General features: G+C 40.4%; 1 protein-coding gene across 2 annotated transcripts in view; it reads right to left on the bottom strand.

Annotated features, from left to right (window-relative positions):
- The window catches only part of ALPK3 (alpha kinase 3), a 121,735-nt gene that overhangs the window by 86,854 nt on the left and 15,266 nt on the right, over positions 1–19,615 (bottom strand). The window contains exons 2-3 of one of the 2 annotated variants that reach the window (XM_063449426.1): positions 18,775–19,021; positions 436–480 (exon numbers count right to left, since the gene is read on the bottom strand). In XM_063449426.1, coding sequence (XP_063305496.1) covers positions 436–480; positions 18,775–18,947 — 218 coding nt within the window. In that variant the 5' untranslated portion in view covers positions 18,948–19,021. The remainder of the gene's footprint in view (positions 1–435; positions 481–18,774; positions 19,022–19,615) is intronic. The other variant, XM_063449427.1, reaches the window with a different exon arrangement.

Genomic DNA, 19,615 nt, shown 5'->3' on the forward strand with positions numbered 1-19,615 from the left:
GGCCAATAAAGTTGTTGTTGTACCCCTGGAACTGTGTGTCGTCCGGTTACTGGGGAGATGGGTCACTTAATTATTCTATAGCGGGGGTAACCAGCCGGGTTCCCAGGGGTCCCGCTACAGAATCCAAACACTATATGTGGAGATGTCAAGTATTGTGACTGAACTGTGAGGTAGACAGACACAAATGCTCTAAAAACGATCCAAGTTTGAAGCTACCTCTTGGGCTGTGATGGTAAACCTCGAAACCTTAGTTGTTTATTAATTTCCCATGATTCACTGCTTTAGAATGGGTTAGTGGAGGCTTACTGAGAAGTTAAGGTTCTGTGAAAAGCCTGTATATAGTTAGCTTAGCTGGACAGACGAATAGGTTTTATAGAATGTAAAATACTGTGTTATACTCGGTGTCGATGGAGAACACAGTGTATAAAGCATTACCTTCCAGATGTATAATGAGAGTAACGGCTGGAGCTGTAGCGGCTGCTAGAAGCGGATAAGCAACATGTACAGGAGATAAGCAGATAAGCGTTAGTACAAATGGATAAATAAATGCTGTTTAGCTAATTATGGCCTCAATTTAATATTGTTGCATAAGCTTTCCAAATTATTTAATATTTTTGGATAAACTTTTAAAATGATTTTATATCACTGAAAATACTTTCATTTTGTAATATTTTTTTTATATATATATATATTGATACATTTATATATATAATAAATATATATATATATATAATTATTTAGAATTTTATAACATGACAGGAGGCTTCGTATTTGCTTAAGTCTCTCTTTACTAGAACTCCACAGCAGCACAGAAAAACAACCAATCAGAAAAAAGTTAGGTACTATAAAACTCCCCTCCCCATGCATCATTTCCTCTTTCTTTGCTGCTCCGCATTAGTACAGGTCAGAGTACCACTGCCTCCTGCTTCTAGTTGGTGGCTTTGGGTTTTATTTGGATTTATTGGGATTTATATTTGGTATCTTAGTGTATTTACGCCCCTCTCAGATACGTTACCGGACACTGATTTGTTATTAGTGGGCGCAGCCCGCCCTCAACCTCAGCCAGAGACTGAGCTGGATACAGGGGTCATGTTTGGAGGAAGCATTCTCATAGAGAGGAACGGTCACGGATGCAGACTCTACTGTTTGGTTATTTACGGGTGCGGCCCGCTCAGGCTATCAGCCGGACGTTAGCACGATATTTGATCACATTAGTAGGGAGCGCGGCTCTCTCATACACTCAACGCTCTACGGTGCCATCCATTTGTTCATCACACAGACTTGTACCTGTGCAAGACATCGATGACTACATGGAGGGGCGTCCCTCCTGCATTCAAGTAGTTCTGACGTCCGTGCTACTGATTTCGATATAGTGGACTGCCTGGTCATGCAAGATATCCATAGGTAGACTGGATCCCTCTAGTCTATCTCCTGTGATGGAGGGATATTCTCACAGTGGTATAACGAGGGGTGACTCCCACTTATTTATACACATTCCTGGAGATGGTACGGCTATCGGATGGAACTCAGGTTTTATGTGAATGCAGATTTGGGTATATTCTACACCATAAAAAACAGAGGATTGCTTTCTGTTTTTGGATATCCAGACCATTGTGAACAACTGCTCAGACAGTTTCTCCCATATTTAGGTGACAGGAGATACGGGGACCTTCATGGAGCAAACGGGCTCTACCTTGCTCGGGTACCAGGACTAAGGAGGGCCTATTACCCGCCCGGAAGGTAAAAAGCCGTACGTATGGTTCACATGGTAGGACCGGAAAACCCCGTTTTGTCTTGAGCTCCCCGGTCCTCAGATCTGGGGATAAGATGGCAGGACTGCCCCGCCTCCTCGAAACGGATACCTGGTGATCGGGGTTCGGAGATGGAGGACCCGCCGTCTATACTCTAGTTATTCCTCAGGGGAGCCATTTTGTTGGATTTGCGCTACCCTACTTTTCAACTATCGTCGAGGAGACCTACGAGACCTTATGGTGGTACCTGGTATACCCCGACTCCTACACAGACATCTTTCACTCTTCGACGAGGGCATTTCAGGATGGAAATCTGCGTTCCTGTTTGCACTTCCCATTCCTTTGAAGATTTCTGGGATTCCCTATTCCCAGAATAGTCGACCACCGTTCCTCCACTCAAGTTCAGTTCGGAACCCTGAACGGACGTCTTTTGGAGCCTTTTTCTCTACGGCGTCCGAAGTTTACGCAGTCCGTTTGGACTATTGGAATCACTTAGTATACGGCTGGTTTGGACACACTCTCATTGTGCGCGTTATGAATTTATGCTCGGATGAGACATCCCACCGGGTAGGACAGGAAGGTACGAAAGATCCCCCTCGGTTTCTATTGCGATTTGGTGGTGGTCTTCGGTGCATTCCTTGAGATTGGAGATCTCCCTGCAAGGCCGCATCGCCGAATGGCCCTGGCACGATCGGTGGAGCCGCCTTACGGGTCATGAGTTGAGACTTGGTGTCAGTTTTCTTCTCGCGACCCTAAGTCATAGATCGGATTTTGAAGTTATACAACTACAGGAATGTGGCTAATAGGTCAGCTTGCCAGCTCATGGACCGACTTCTAGGAAACAGGTTGCTACACCACGTACAATGGGTTTACCGACGGAGGGTGCCTTTTTCCGTATTTGAGATACTTCGTCGGTTGGCATCTTCTTGGACCCGTCGGCTGTCCTTTATCGTATTTGGAATGTCCAACTAGGATTACTCTTATACTTCCTGGAATAAATACCAGCGATACAAACAGCGTTGGATTGGTGAACTGAGCTTTGAAACAGCAAATACGAAGCCTCCTGTCATGTTATAAAATTGTAGATTATGCTAGCTTTAGTGTACCTATAATCTTAATTTTATTAATGACAGGAGGCGAGTATTTCCCACCCATTCTTGTCCCTCCCTTGTTTAATGTTATAGTTTAGATTATCAGGTAAGTATGCAACTCTGTTTGTTGTCTCCGCTACCTGTCGCTTGTTCCTTATGTCTGTGTTTTTTTCCATAATAGGGTTGGGATATTTACATATTAGGTTAATTTTGGTTGCTACATTGGGTACCTACATGTTTATTCTGAGTACATTTCATTGGATAATCAACCTGTTCGATTCTGTTTTTTATCTCGTTTCAGTTTACAGTCCATCTACACGATCTAGTTCGACGGTTACACTTGGATGGTGGACATCGTTATATACATCGTATCTAGGACTTCGTTTCTTCCCCATGATGTTCTCTGCCTTTTATTCTATTTTGTCGCAGCTTGAAAGAGGAAATGATGCATGGGGATGGGAGTTTTATAGTACCTAACTTTTTTCTGATTGGTTGTTTTTCTGTGCTGCTGTGGAGTTCTAGTAAAGAGAGACTTAAGCAAATACTCGCCTCCTGTCATTAATAAAATTAAGATTATAGGCACACTAAAGCTAGCATAATCTACAATTTTGAAGAATTAATTAAAAACAAATGAATGCATTAAATCGTTTGAAAAGGTGATCCAACAATGTTAAATTGAGGCTTTGGGATTTGATTTGAAAAGATTTCCAAATTATTCGATACTGTTAGAAAAACAAAAGTTTTCCAAATGGATTATCTAAAAAAAATAAAAATCCCAGACTATAAGGGTGAATGTAGTAGATAAATCATTTGGATTTTATTTTTTCTATTTTTTTGGACATTATTTGTGCAGAGTAGGGCAGATAAAACAACATTGAATACAGAGTAGCAATAGGGAGAGATGGGATATGTAGGGAATACTGCACTTTTTACAATAATTTCTCAAGATTAACAATCTAGAAAACAGTAGGATTAAACGTTGTCATCTGATACAGGCAAAGAGCAAATAGTCTACAAAGCTCTATATGCGAGACAGAATATTGTGCGAGAAAGTGTGAAAAAAAACAAACAAGCAGATATGCAAGTTGAACTTTAAAGAGAAGGTAAGTTTAAATGCAGTTGGTAGCATATAGATTGTCAGTACACGAGATAATAAAACCTTATTTTAGGGTTAATGGTAACAAGATAAATCAGTAAAATTGAGATAGCATGTTATTAATTCAAGCAAGTGATATGAGCACGAGATAGCTTGTTCCATACAGACATATTGTTTGGTATATCAAAAGAGAAAGCTGTAACATTGGTATTCAAGAGAAAACATTAACGGTGCCTTAATAGTAGAGATTGATAGCTTAACTAAGAGTGACTGTAGGTTTCCTGGGCTATTAAAAGCTGAGTAGGAATGGTCAGGGTGAGTTAGGCTCATAAACCATGCATGCTACTAAATTACGAGTAAATGAGTGCAAAAAATATTGTTTAAATTGGGGAACATGGTCTATTAGCTTGACATTAGATTAAACATGAGTGATACATGGTACTTTGATATGATGTTAGAGTAAGATTCTAATGCTAAGCAAGAAAAATAAAATGAAAAAAAAACAGGTAAAAATAAGAGACAGCAACGAATCATGCAAGATTATTCCCCCAGGAAACCACTAAAATAAAATAACAGGTAAAATTCGACTCCATCAGCCAATACTGCAGTTTGGGAATTTTAGGCCTCTAGAGAGTAAAAAGGGTCAAGTTCTCGAGAGAGTCCTGCTTCGAGGATGTGGACGACAGACAGGGATAACACCTATCTGGGTTCCCAACCCAGAGGGAAAGCAGATGTCAGAGATACTACCTGTGTTAATGGTTTCGCTGTATAATCCTGAGCCAAAAGATCTTGCATATGGCTTTAAAAGCTGCATTGAATTCTGCTTCCAAGCTGCATTGCAACTCCACCACTGCGGGACTCTGCAACACCATCTTAGGTCAGCCACATGGACTGTCCATACAGAAGAGTGGCTGTGTAGATGCTTCAGCTTCACATGAGGCTTTCCCAGTAGAGGCCGAGATATCCCACGCCGTCCCAGTAGAGCATCTTAGTGTCCAACCCGCTTAAAGCCAGGAGATCAGCCACCTCTACAGACCATAGAGCCAGTCGGACTAGGCTGCTCTCCATGGCTACTTCTCAATCAACCATGTTACTGGACAATAGAGTGTACCTAGGTGTACCAGGCACTTGAATAGTGATGCTCCTGCAATCAGAGAGGCACTGTCAAAGTAAGTAGACTTGAGAAAGCGTCGATATAAGCCAATAACGATGAAGCTACGGCAAAGTGTGAGCGTCCATGTTGACAATTATGCCCCGCCACAGTTTGATTTTTTTTCTAACAATAGTGAATCATTTGGAAATCTTATAAAATCGAGTTCCAAAATTCACAAAGACATCGCATAACACGGACATACAGAGGGAAAACTGAACAATTTACCACATTTCATCAATAATTTGGGTCTAGAACTTTACTCATCAAGGAATGCTAGACTCGTTTTAAGGCTCTGGTAATTCCACCGTGAGAAAGCAAAAGGCTAACTTTAATTCTGACATAATGAAAGACAACTGATAAACTCAAACTCAAACTAAACTCAAAGAGAGGTAGATAATAATAATAAATAAATACAAAGAAACACTTTTGAGAAAGCCTCTTGCCAGGTGAAATGTGTTAAGTGTATTTATTATTATCTACCTCCCTTTGAGTGTATTCTTTCTTGTTTTATATATTTTTATATTAATTACTTTTAAATAAAAGTACTTTTTTATTGGACCAACCTTTGCTGCTATTTTGCTTGAACTACCGTATCCATGGTGGGGATTGTACCACCCAAGCCTGAGGGATAGAGCAGTCCACATCTGCCCCATCAAATGAGAGTACATTTCTCACCACTTTTATTGTATTCTGTTCCTTACGATACACACTATTTTGTTTTTTCTTTTTCCCTTTTCTCCTATATTTCTGGAGGGAAAAGACCATCATCTATACTTACAAGTGGGCACTATAATATCCTAAGCCCATATCCTCAGAGCTGCTGATGTTTCCACCATTTGAGTGACTGCAACCACCAAGAACAACACTATATCCATAGGCGGGGATTGTTCCGCCCAGGCGTTCAAGTTGGAGTTACAATTTTAGCTCCAGGAAATTGTGAGGGTATTTCTTTTGTTTTGTTCTATTTATTTGGACAGTGATATCTACACTATACATTTTCCCTTTTTTTTCCTGCTTTTATATATATATTTTTAAGGACACTTTAGGCACTGCACCACTCTTTCATCGGTTTGTGGACGGGACGAGGGACCCCAGCTCCGGTGATTTAGCTGCCATTTGGACTGTTCCAGTTATTACTTGGCGCTGAATACCCTTTACCTTTTTTGATTATATAACTGTGTCTTGACATGGACACATACTGTAATTCTGCAGAAGCAGATCACATGATCACTCGCAAAGTGCATAGTAAATGCATGGAACGTTGCAGCAATCTACAATCTTATATTAACTTTGCATTCAGAGAAGAAATATGCAATGGGAGCTTGCCACTGGATGTCCATTCACTCCCACCTTCTTCCCTAATTACAAGTTTCTGGTTTATTATCTACTGTGGCCCAGGTCACATCATGTCCTTCTGTCACAGCTAAAGGAGCAGGTGGCTTATGACCAACTTTTCTTTTTTAGCAGGCAGCTGTCCGTATGCTCATGTGTAGCTCATGTAGTTTTTTTTTTGCTATATCTGGTAGCCTGCGACTGCATTTCCTCACAGCCTACTGGAGTCACCTGAAGATGATCTGACAGAGTGCATTCAGGGGGCACCACATTAGTGTACAGCCAAATGTTTGCTAAAAACTAAAAAGAAGAAGAAGGCCATAAAGCCAACCTGTTGCTCTTAGCAGGACATGATCTGGTGGGCATTGTACAAACTAAGTCTACTTCTCTATGGGGAGCATACACTGGAATAAGGGCACGGTAATCTAAGGTCTTATTGTATACCAACTCAGTGTCCAAAAGGACATAGAACATAAACCTGTATTCAGGATCTCAGGCTGCTTGGACATGTTCTACGAAGGTAAAATGTCAAATAATAACATAGAATGTAACGGCAGATAAGAACCATTCGGCCCATCTAGTCTGCCCAATTTTCTAAATACTTTCATTAGTCCCTAGCCTTATCTTATAATTAGGAAAGCCTTATGCCTATGGCAGGAGTGGGATTCACACCCACGCCCCCAAAGAGACTGGAGCCTTAATCCAGCGCCTTAGACTGCTCGGCCACGCTACCTGCGCATAAAGGATAATGGGTTGTTTCTCAGGTTATTGTGGTGACTTGGAGGTTAGTAAGCCGAATAGACAGATTCTTCGGGTGACAGGAGCACATACCAAGGGTGAATGGGACATTTATCATGGCAAACAAGGAGAGACTACCTTTATTAGGGCAAAATTTATAGATTTGCCAGTTCAGATGAAGATTCTTATGTTCTCAGTGTGAATTGGCAAGCCGGAGAGAATGACAAAGTATTCTTAGCGTGAATGGGTAAATCAGGGAAATTAACAGAGGATTCCCGGTGTGAATGGGCAAACCAGGGAGCATGATAAGCATATTCTCAGTGTGAATGGGCAAACCAGGGAGCATGATAAGCATATTCTCAGTGTGAATGGGCAAACCAGGGAGCATGACAGAGTATTCATAGTGTGAATGGGCAAGTCAGAGAGCACGACAGAGGATTCCCAGTGTGAATGGGTAAGTCAGGGTAATTAACAGCAGATTCTCAGAGTGACGGGGCAAGTCAGGGACAATAATAGAGTATTCTTAGTGTGAATGAGTAAGTCAGGGTAATTAACAGAGGATTCTCAGTGTGAATGGGCAAGTCAGGGACAATAATAGAGTATTCTTAGTGTGAATGGGTAAGTCTGGGTAATTAACAGACGATTCTCAGTGTGAATGTGCAGTTACTCAATGTAAATTCTGAAGACGATGTGACAGACTGCAATGGTTTCTGTGTGAACGTAAACATTCTTGTGGTGAACGTGTGACTTTTTAGAGCTGTGAAATGGACATCATACAGATATTACATTGATATTTTAGAATGTATTGCACTAATGTGTCACATCTCCTCTCTGGTTCACAATAAGGCAGGAAGGGCAATGAGAGGAGCAAAGCATATGAACCTATATGACATCGTAACAACACAAAATACAATTTAACTTACAAAATCCCACTTCAGGATTTTACGAGTCACTTCTCGTCACAAAACAACACGTGCTTCTAAGTTCACATTTTGTAAACTGTTCAAAGAATTCCACGACAACACATTTCACATGATTTCTAATAGTTTAAAGATATTGTCTATTAAAAATCTCTCATCTCAGAGAATTGCGGCAACATTACAGCAATAGTTAGAGCGGGTTGAAGAAATTAGAGTTATGGAGGAGCTTACTGCTGCTTTATTGGACTGATCTGCTAAGTGCCTGGAGACTTGGCACCCCTTGCTAGACAAGCTAAACTAACTGATTCTGGGGAGGTGTTTTCATACTTGAGAGGCCTAACGATTAGAGGCTTTCCTTGTAGCTCAGTTGGTGACCTTGGTTGTGTCACATGGGGCATTGACCCTCTTATTCTTTTTAGCACCGTTATCCTTTTCTTCTCTTTTACAATCCTTTATTTTTTTAACCTCTACCCCCCCCCCCCCCCCCCCCCACAAGCACCCCTTTCCCTTTCTTTCTTTGGTTCCTGATTGTTTATATGTGGACTTTTTTATTTTTGTCCATATTCCTCTTTTGTGCTTGTTCTTAGCTATAAACAAACAAATGACTGAGTGAAGAATGTCGAAAAAAATCTGTAAATTGCCGTAATTGTTTTTTTAAACATCTCTGAACTGAAAACTATATACACGATCGATGTTTTGTTCTGGTTTGATGTCATAGCGTCGCACACGATCCTTCAGATAAAAATTACTTTTTCTCTTCTTTTCAACAATATGAACAAGATAGAAAAGGTGTCAATAACAACAAAAACATTGATATCTAAAGTAGTATGAGTAGATTTCTACAGGGGATAATGTTTTCATGTCATAGATTAAAACGATCATTTGATGAGAAAGTTGTTTAACACAATTATTATTCGTCATCAGCCTGTCCATTGGGAATAACTAGCCAGTACCTTTCCAAGGCAAAAAAAAAAGTAAAAAGAATAATAATCAAGTTTTGGGAAGAAAGAAACCTCGGTTCACACATGTATCCAAGTAGAAACAAAGAAACATAGAATGTGACGGCAGATAAGAACCATTCGGCCCATCTAGTCTGCCCAATTTTCTAAATACTTTCATTAGTCCCTGGCCTTATCTTATAGTTAGGATAGCCTTATGCCTATTCTACGCATGCTTAAACTCCTTTACTGTGTTAACCTCTACCACTTCAGCTGGAAGGCTATTCCATGCATCCACTACCCTCTCAGTAAAGTCAAACTTCCTGATATTATTTTTAAACCTTTGCCCTTCTAATTTAAGACTATGTCCTCTTGTTGTGGTCGTTTTTCTTCTTTTAAATATAAGTAGAAAATGATCATAATATGAAACCAAAAGGCAGGGGACTTTTATGGGACTTGCCTAATTTTCACTATTTAGAAAAAGTACTAGTTTTTCAATAAGTTTTCTATCTCATTAAATTTCCTTTAAAAAAAATCTTAATGGTGGGAGATTTGTAAGTCCTTAAGAATCTATATCTTTGCATATCACATTGACTTATAATATAAACTTATAATAAACCAGGAGAACCTGATTAAACTGATTAAATCGTTTTGTTCATGTCTTTATTGAAAACGTTGATCCAAAATTAACTGTCTTCTTTGAAAAAATTAAAACAAATATATTTATTTAAAAATGTGTTTTTTTTGTTTTTTAGGAAGCACAGCAGTTATGTACAAAAATGTGGCTGCTCCAGAGACTCAATATAAAAAAATAATAAAAAATAAAAAAATACACGGTTTATTCAGATGATTGGAAACATACAATTACCAGTAGAGATAAAAAAGAAACTTATTGCCAGTGACCCCCATAAACAATGGCAAATTATAGCAACATAGTAATCTGCTTTATATATTTTGTATCGATATGATACTTATTCGTTAGATTATTAATTTATTCATTCATCTCTCTTTTGTTAGGCATAGCAACCATGTCATGCCCCAGCAGCTGTGCCACCTCATGGAGTAGGTGCAGACGAGCTTCTCAAGGATTCACATCAAAGAAGGATTACGACCCCCATGTGGCACTAGGGGGGTTACCAGTTCCGCTCCCCCCATTCTTTATTCACGTATGATGGTTAATACGGCCAAGCAAATTCATGGTTCTGGGATCCCGACTAACTACCCCTGGTCCTTACGCGGTTGCCTATACTCTTTTTATGATTAATCCTGCTCTGATTCACATGAAGGTATGGCGAATCATCCGAGCATGAGAAAGTCTGTCACAAAGCCAATTCTGCAAATATGTGAATACATTCTGTGGATCTTTTCACCTATAAAACATATGTATATAAATAAGGTATAGAGATATAGAACAGATTAAGTTCTTCTAGTATAACAACATTTGTTTAGAAATCTTCTCAAAAGAGCAACGGAGAGAAAATGTAAATTCAGACGTGCATATAGGAGGAAATTAATATTTTTTTTATGGATATCAGTGAGAGTAAACGGGGAGGTTGATAAAGGCAACAACAGGTGCAGTTGTAAAGCAAAGTATTACAGGAGCATGTAGCAATCACCATGGAAACCATGGATAAAGAACAGCTCAAAATATGTAGCAATTTAGCACCTGTTTTGGTGTGATAAAATGATTTATTCCCAGCTGTGCTGGTATGGTGTTAATGGTCTGGATACATTTTTTTGCATTTTAAAATTTCCGGAGTCTCGGACACAGCTGCTTTTCAACATGTTTTTTTATATATATATATATATATTTAATAATACGAGAAGTTTGTTTCGCTTACTAAGCTCTTCTCTCAGTGTGGTGTAATCTGGCCCTTCAGTTTGGCCCGGTTGCAATGCTGCTCAATGCATGATTTGCTGTGGGATTATACACAACATTTGCTATTTTTATTTCAGTCATCTCAAATAGCCATAAAAGCTGAGCAGATATCGATAGCCCTAACACAACCACAGAAACTCCAAAGGCCTAAAAACACCTAATAATGCCTCTTTCTCTATAGTGACCACCAAATCAATAAATCACATCTAAACATGTGTAAAGGAACACATACAATTTTTCTCTTTTCTAATATTCTATGGAGGTGACTGAGACTGTAAACAATCCAGAAATGTATCCACGGCCGGATTTCCCATGAGGAAATAAGCCTTAGGTAGGTAGGGCAAGCACAACCTTAGTCCCTGACCACAAACTATTTTTATCACTCTTGAATGGGTTAGGTTTAAGCATGTGTGGGATAGGCATAAGGCTATCCTAACTATAAGATAAGGCCAGGGACTAATGAAAGTATTTAGAAAACTGGGCAGACTAGATGGGCCGAATGGTTCTCATCTGCCATCACATTCTAGGTTTCTATGTGTCTATGTTTCTAGGTATTGGACTAGAATGGTTCTTTTTATCCTTGTATAAGTTAAATACATTTCTACTCAGGTTTTAAGCTTTGCCCTATTTTACAGTTTCTTTTAAACCCATCCAATATTTCATCAACAGGTAAGCAAAAGAAAAAAAAATGCATAATAAATCAAAACACACATGGATACATAATCAGATTTTTCTCGAAGAAATAAAACGAGTATGATTTGAAATTTGACTTGAATTTAACATAGTATGAAACACAAAACCTTGCAGTGTTGTTTCTAATTGCTTTACATCAGTTCATTAAAAGTTTTGCAACTCATTGGCACCTCATCAGTTAGTAGTATCAAGCTGGTCACAAATAAAAGAGAAATGATACTTGCAACACCAACTTACGACATAGTTTGACAAAGGTTCAGAGAAATTGAAACGTCGTCACTTATTGCATAATGCATTAAAATACTCCTTATACTTACCTGTTTGAACACCTGCTCCCTTAAGTTGCATAATGTATTTCACTGATCACATGCGTCTGGAAGAAAGGCATGTTTGCTTGACATACAAGAAATCTGGTTGGGCTTGGAAGTCTTGGAAGACTTTGGAAGCTGGCCAAAGAGAACTACCCAAGTGGACATCCATAGAAAGCACGGGCAAAAAGGCCTTCCACTTGCTTCACACAGGAACATTTAACAATACACTTGGACTACACTTTCGAGGGACTTTTATTATTATTTATCAATCGTCAACAAGTTCTGCAGCGCTGTACATTAGGTGAACTCATAAAGAAATAGTTGCAACAAGAGAAGTTGGACTTGCAGTTATAGAAGGTGCTGAGGGCCCTGCTCGGACGAGCTTACATACTAAGGGGAGTGGGGTGAAATGACACAAGTGGTAAGGGGAATTGGAAAACATCAAAGAAAATATCAGAGATGGCGCAGGGGTATTATATACCCAGATATGCCATTCTTAATACACTCTTCCCTGCTTGTATATAAACAAGTTTATTGTCAAAATGTACAGACTTTCAGCTGTTTGCCATGAACAAATCAAACAAAAGCAAATGCTGTGGGGGCGTGGCTTCAACGTTGAAGGGTGCAGACGCATGTTGGCAAAGCTCCCGCGGTTGGCACTGTATACAGCAAATTTGTGGCATTTACCTACCCTGATTCCTCCCGAGATCGGGATCAGCACCTCGGCTCTCAATGGGGAAGAAGGCTAAAAAGCTTAAAACCCTCACAGGGGACGACTCCCCCGATATCGCTGACCTGCTAAAGCTGCAGCCTAGACTCAAAATGGCGTCGCAACCGGACCCACATTATTCCTCCTCAGAGGAAGAACTCCTCGATGCACCTGATGACATACCTCGTGCTGAGAGCATACTCACCCCACAACAAGGGGAAGACCTAACAGCCCCAGCTACAAAGGGGGATATCAAAGCTCTGATGACAAACATAAGAGCCTTCTTCAATGCTGATCTGGATATAATCCGTAAAGGTTATAACAGGAGTGACAGCCAGAGTATAGGCTAACAAGGACAACATCTCCTCCATTGCACAAACGCAAACAGACACCAACGAGTTATTACAAGAACTCTAGGGATCCCACAAAACCATGCAGGTTAGACTGGATACCCTGGATGACGCACGCAATGACCTCAAAATCAGGAGCATCGCTGAATCCGTTACCAAATATGAACTGCCTCAGTTTCTACTACGACTATTGGCTACTGTACTGCCACAACGCTGTGGAAAGGGTATTCAGGTAGAAAGCTGCTTCCGACTTGTCAAGTCAAACACGTCATCGGCTGGTGTTTCCCGAGATGTTCTGGTGCGCTTCCCACTTCTTCGTGACAAGCTGGCCCTGCAAGAAGCAATCAAACCAGAGCACCCCTTCAGTGCCACGCTGTGACGGACTGACTCCTTAACTAGTCCCATTTGTTAATTATGTTAGTTTTTTTTTTTTATTATTTTAGAGTATCGCTCAGGTTTATTTTAGAGTATCGCTTAGGTTTTTACTTTAACACTGTTGACTCTAGTTGCCTGCATACCTCTTGATATGTCCTGATAATAGGGCATTGTAACCGCCAACCCACCACCACCTCCTGATCGCTCAGGGGTTATTGAGTGTATTATAATAGTTTAAACCCCCAACTGACCTGAGTCCCTATTACTTCTTATCTCTACGACACGATCACTGTGCCTTTACCTAAAACCCATATTATCTCATCAAAATTAATAAGCCCCGGGGGGCGGGGCTTGCCCAACATGGCGACGGTCGCACAATATCAGAGCTCCGGGAGTAATCCTGACGAAACAGACCATTTTGCCGGCTTTAAAACCTCTAATGCTCATCCATCTGACGGTCCGCGAGGTAAATCCCGCAGGACGACTCACAGAGATATTAACGCAGCCTAACAGCGACCTGGCTGCGCGGGTCTGGGAGAAACGGCCGATCCCTCAGCCCCAGCTGGACTCAAAGCGGACTGCCCTTCTTTCCCCCCCCTGCCGGTGAGGGTTATCCCGGCAACCACTTACCTGCGTCTGGGACTGTCCTGAGTGCACCTCACCAAAATCCGCGGACCAAAATGGCGCTGGAACACAGCACCGAGAAGCATGCGAGCCCTGCTCTGACCTTTTTGGCAACATTCAACAAAATATGTGAAGCCTTCTGGGAGCGGCTGAGGCTCGACCAACTCCACAAGCCCACAGGCATGAATCCCGCACGAAAGAGCACTCACAAGCTTCCTCATCCCCCACTGAAGCTACTGAGGGGGCAAAAGAGGCGGCGCCGATTGGGGTGGCGAAAACTACCATTAGCACCCTCCAGGCGCCGCACAAACAACCGGCAGAGGAGGGCGATAAAGAGAAATGCCGGTGAGAGCCGCTGGAGCCAACTACCGCCTCGTACTGACTGCCGAGCAGGAAAGGGGCCACAACAGGAGCAGGACGGGTCCGAATCACCGCAGAGGCCGAACAGGCAGCTGCTTCAAGACACAGGAAAGAGGTACTCACCTGCAGCACCTGGCAACCTAGCCTCCAGAAGGGGCATCGGCTGACCCACCTGGCACATCCAGAGACTCTAAGCCAAGCGACCTACCCTGGGACTTACAACCCACGCAGAGAGTCACTGGAGCAAACCTCCCTACGCCGACAGCATCACTATACCCTGAGAGACTATCACGGGTCAACAGTTAGCAATATTATTAACCGATAAATACCCAGCGACACGAATGATTTAGCTAATCTGTTTTATCTGCCAGATAAGCCTGTTACCATATATGTATCACTGCTTGATATGCTTAGTAGGGCTAGCACTTACTCAGTATAAACCGACATGCCGGTGTCCAGCTTCCACGCATGCTACCATCCCTTAGCAATGATACTTGCCTGTTATTAGACCCTCTAGGCTTAAAGGTTTTCACAAGTTTTCAGCTTGTATTTACTGCTCTACTTCCCGGTATAGAGTTACCCAGGCTAGCCATGCTGTCAGAACACACACCACATTAAGTTACAACATAGTTACTCACATGAGACCCACCATGTTATGCATGCTAATGTTGCTGTTTGCCACCCTGGTGACTTACAACTAGACGTACATACCAATCTTGTTTATTCTCATATAAAAACAAAATGTGCCAAAACTAAATGCCATTTATGTGAAATACCTTGTTTTAATAGGCTTGTATTATGCTGTTGTAGCATCGTCAGCTTGTATGTAGACCTAACATGTATTTTCTTAAAATTTTATTTGTGTGTCTTACTAAGCTGCCAGTACACTCCAACCTGACACATTTAACACGTGTATTGTTTTGCTTACTAACGTAATGTCCATTGTTTTATAATTTAAAAATGTGCACTACTAACTCATGTCATATCATTGTTACTGAAGTAATGCATACGCGAGCTGTTGTGGCATTGTATGCAAGATTGTCAACTCCTTGCACAAGAAAATTTAATTAGACTATGTATATCTCGATGCCCTAAAAGTATTTTGTCATAGAGATGTGTAAATACATATTTTCTGAAGAGAAGTGTATACATGTTTGATGTTATACATATATTCTTGAAATAAGATAAAATTATATGTTTGTTTTTTTTTAAATAAGCAAATGAAGTAGCTCAACACGAATGTTTTAAGTGGTTTCCCCAAATGTAACTAAATTAAACTTTTAATAACTTCTCCAGTCTCAAAATTATTCAACCCCTTCATGGCGAGCATATTTAGGACTTAGTAGAGCACCCTTTCGCAGTTATGACCTGCTGCAAATGAGATGTATAGTCAGACACCAGCTTCTAGCAGCATTCCTGAGGAATCTTAGGCCACTGCTCAAGAGCAAAACCACCTTTTTCAAATCCCATCACAGATTTTATATGGGGTTCATGTCAGGTGACTATGATGGACACTGTATAATTTCCCAGGACTTCTTCTGCAACCTAGCCATGTAGGGATTTGAGGTCTGCTTGTCTTGTTGGAAGGTCCAATGATGGCAAAGTTTTTGCTTTCTCAGAAGGCATGATGATTTCTCCCAGGATTTCCTGATACTTCAATGAATTTGTCTTGCCTTCCACACTCTGAAGGTTTCCAGTGTTAGAGGATGCAAAGTAGGCTGAGAGTATCACCGAGCCACCACCATGCTTAACTGTAGACAGAGTGGTCTTTTCAGCATATGCTTCATTCTTCTTCCTCCATACATACTGCTGCATTGGGCCAAAAAGTTTCAGTTTTGTTTTATCGCTCAACAGAACAGAATCCCAAAACTTCTGTGGCTTATCTTTATGATATTGAGCATATTGGAAATGACTTTTCTTGTGCTTTGGCGTCGGTAGTGGTGTGCATCTTTGAGTTCTGGCATGGAAACCTTCTGCGTTTGGTACATGCCTTGCTGTACACATTGCCACAAAGTCTTGCTGCAGATCTTCTGCAGTCACGGGAGGATTTATCAAAACCTTCCTTCTTAGAAATAAGGTTGCAGGCATGGATAGCTTCCTTTTTCTGCTCCTTCTGGCTAGTGTAACCACTGTTCCTTCAACTTTGAACTAGCAAACTATGCTTTCAACGGTGTCTCTAGGAACTCTAGTGCCTTCGCTATCTTTTTGTATCCTATTCCTTGTTTGTGAAGGGTTATGATCTCTTTTCTTAACTTTGAAGACCATTCTTTTGACTTAGCCATATTTCTATTATGCAGTCAAATGTGACACTCAACAAACCCTTAGCCAGTTCAGATATTTCAAGTGTTCCAGCTCAAGCATACCTGGTCCAACTAATGAACTGGAGACTGCATAAGTCATTATAAGTTGCATTTTTAGTTTAATTTGGGGTAACCACTTAAAGCATTAATTTTGATGAGCTATTTCAATTGCTTTTGTTTGATTTGTTCATTGCAAACAATGGAAAGTCCCACACGTGCGTACATAGAGAGGCTCTAAATAGTCCTTACAATACAAAATCAATTGAGTTATTTTAGATTTCCAATGCTTCAAGAACTGTTAGCATCTTATTCTACACGGCCTTTCATGGCTATATTTTCTTATAAAAAATAAATAAAATAGGATTACAGAAAATAGTTAAAGGAGAGATTTCACTCGCAGCCTGGGATTTCAATTTCGGCTTCTGGTGGCATTCGAGTATATAATTTACCAGTTAGCAACAGTGGCACATTTATAGTTAGACCACATTGCTCTTAGATGAGTCATATAGTTTTAACACCTTACTCATAAATACATCATCTCCAACCTCTTTCTAATAATATCATTCTCTCAAATGAGTCTGTGGGTTCTTTATGACACCATAAAGCAGAGAGTCTATTTATTGGACAGAGACTTGCTGTGAGTTGATTGCACACGACAACACGCAAAGAGGCTTATTCACTAACATCTGAATTCTCGTAAATTGAAATACAATGTTTGTAAAAGATAAATTGTAGTAAATATGTAACAGTAAAATTAAGGTATTATATTGATAAGATTGTACACAATAAAAGCTCTGCTAGTAGCCAAAATGTTGCTACTCTTCATTGAGTACACCGGCTTGCACTTTAGACCTGTCTCTTTTCTACTAGTCTACTATTGGAGTGTGATCATCTCTGGACGGGAGTCATTATCTCTAAACGTGTGCCTACCCAACTTTGCTTTGTAATATAGACAAGCTAGGCCAGTGCCTATAGCTAAAATGGAGATTTTTTTTTTCACAGTTAGGTGTTGTCCACTTAATTTTGCATTCATGATTTGGATTCATCACAAGTTTGCGTTTTAACCCCAAAAATATGGGCCTTCTCACATAGCCAATCAGGGTAAAATCCTACTAAGTTTAGGCAGAGTCTGAAAAAGTGACTTAAACTGGAGTTTAAGTTCATATTTTTAACAACTGCTGCATCGACTATTAAGGTTAGAGATTTTTAACATAGCTCTTCCATATCTCATCTTGAAATAGCAAGAATACAGTTTATTAGAGATTCACAACATGAACATCACATGAACAGGATTCTAATGAGACTAAAAAACAAAGTACTTTTTATAACAATCTAAAATTCTAAATTACACTATGTTGTATGAACCAATTATTATTATTATTATTGTCATCGTATTTTTCCGTGTATAAGACACCCCCATATATAAGACGACCCCTATTTTTCGAGCCCAAAATTATTAAATCCATATTTTAAACATCAAATAGAACAACTTTGATATTTTAGAGGTGACTTCTGAGTAGAACACACTTCTGATTCTCATGCCTCCCCTGTGCTACGGTACTCTGTGAAGTAATGGCCCTATAGTGCATTCTGGGAGACTACAGCTCCCACAATTCAGAATGTGGTGTGAGGGCATGCTGGGACATCACAGCAGTATTCTCTCTGCTCCCTGATCCCCATTTCCTCCCCCATAAATATAAATCAGAAAGCACGACCTAGGTGGAGCAAACCTTAATATGGCTGCTCCTATTATAGTGTAGCATGTCTCTGAAACTCCATTGGTGGTAAGTGCTGATATCTGCTACAGCTCTCACACATATAGGGACCTCTTCCTCCTTGCCACAGCATTCAGAAGTGGATCGGCAGGAGGGAGGCCAGGTATGTGTGTGGGCCGTGGAACACCGAAATGCAGCAGGCGCCATCTTGGCTTAGGCCCCATGCACAAGTGTCTTTTTTTTAACCCCTGCAGTAACATTCAGTGTATAAAACAACCCCCAATTTTAGACCAAATTATTTTTTGAAAAAAATATAGTCTTATACATAGAAAAAGCGATATACAACATTTTTCAGATATTGCTTAGTTTTTAAACTTTAATGATATGTTGGACATTTCCTGTAGGATAAGCAATTATAAAGGACTTGGGATTGACCCACCTGTTTTCAGGCCTCACATTCAGCAGGTAATTGCGGCTGTCTGCCCGTGGACTGTACACGGAGCCATTACTGTCGTCGCTTTCACTTGCGCTCCCATTGCTACTCCCGAGGGAATCGTAGTACCGTCCATTTCCAGGGGGATTGCGGCTCATAGGCCTCCTCGTGCCCATCATTTGTCCTGCGAGTCTTATTAAACCTCCAGCAACCTTGGAGCAATAATCGCAATTCTACCTCTGAGGCGAGAAATCTGGAAGTAGAGAAGGCATTGACAACTGTAAGAGATCTGGGATGTTATGTTCAGCATTCATCCACACGAGCTAAACACTTTGAGCAGAACAAAGAAGGAACTATGTATTCAACAGCAAAATCTCATCAGAACCTCATAACGTGTGATGTAGTTTTTTTAATTTCCTTTATTTATTTGCTTCTTCTTTTTGTGTCCCCCCACCCCTGGCATTGATGGCTTGCATTCTCTTTTCATAGAGAATTGACAATCACATTTTTTTTAGGCCTAAATATTCCCAATGAAGAAATAGCAAAGTTAGAGAATGTTTTGAATTTCACTATTTTGGTTTAAAATGTATTTTAGCTGAAAATTTACTATATCCATAAGAATTCTCTACAGTTTACAGTTTAGTGAATAACGCCAACAATATTTATTTGTGCCAATGCTCAAAAAAATAGCAAATGTAGCAAATAGCAAAATAGCTAATTATTCTCTCCTATTCTCAGTGTCAGTCTCTCTTATTCTCAGTGTCAGTCTCTCAATCTCAGTGTCAGTCTCTCCTATTCTCACTGTCAGTCTCAGACTGCAGTCTCTGAAATGTATTGTCATTTTTTC

Source organism: Pelobates fuscus, chromosome 3 (assembly GCF_036172605.1).
Source record: "Pelobates fuscus isolate aPelFus1 chromosome 3, aPelFus1.pri, whole genome shotgun sequence".
Lineage (NCBI taxonomy): Eukaryota > Metazoa > Chordata > Amphibia > Anura > Pelobatidae > Pelobates > Pelobates fuscus.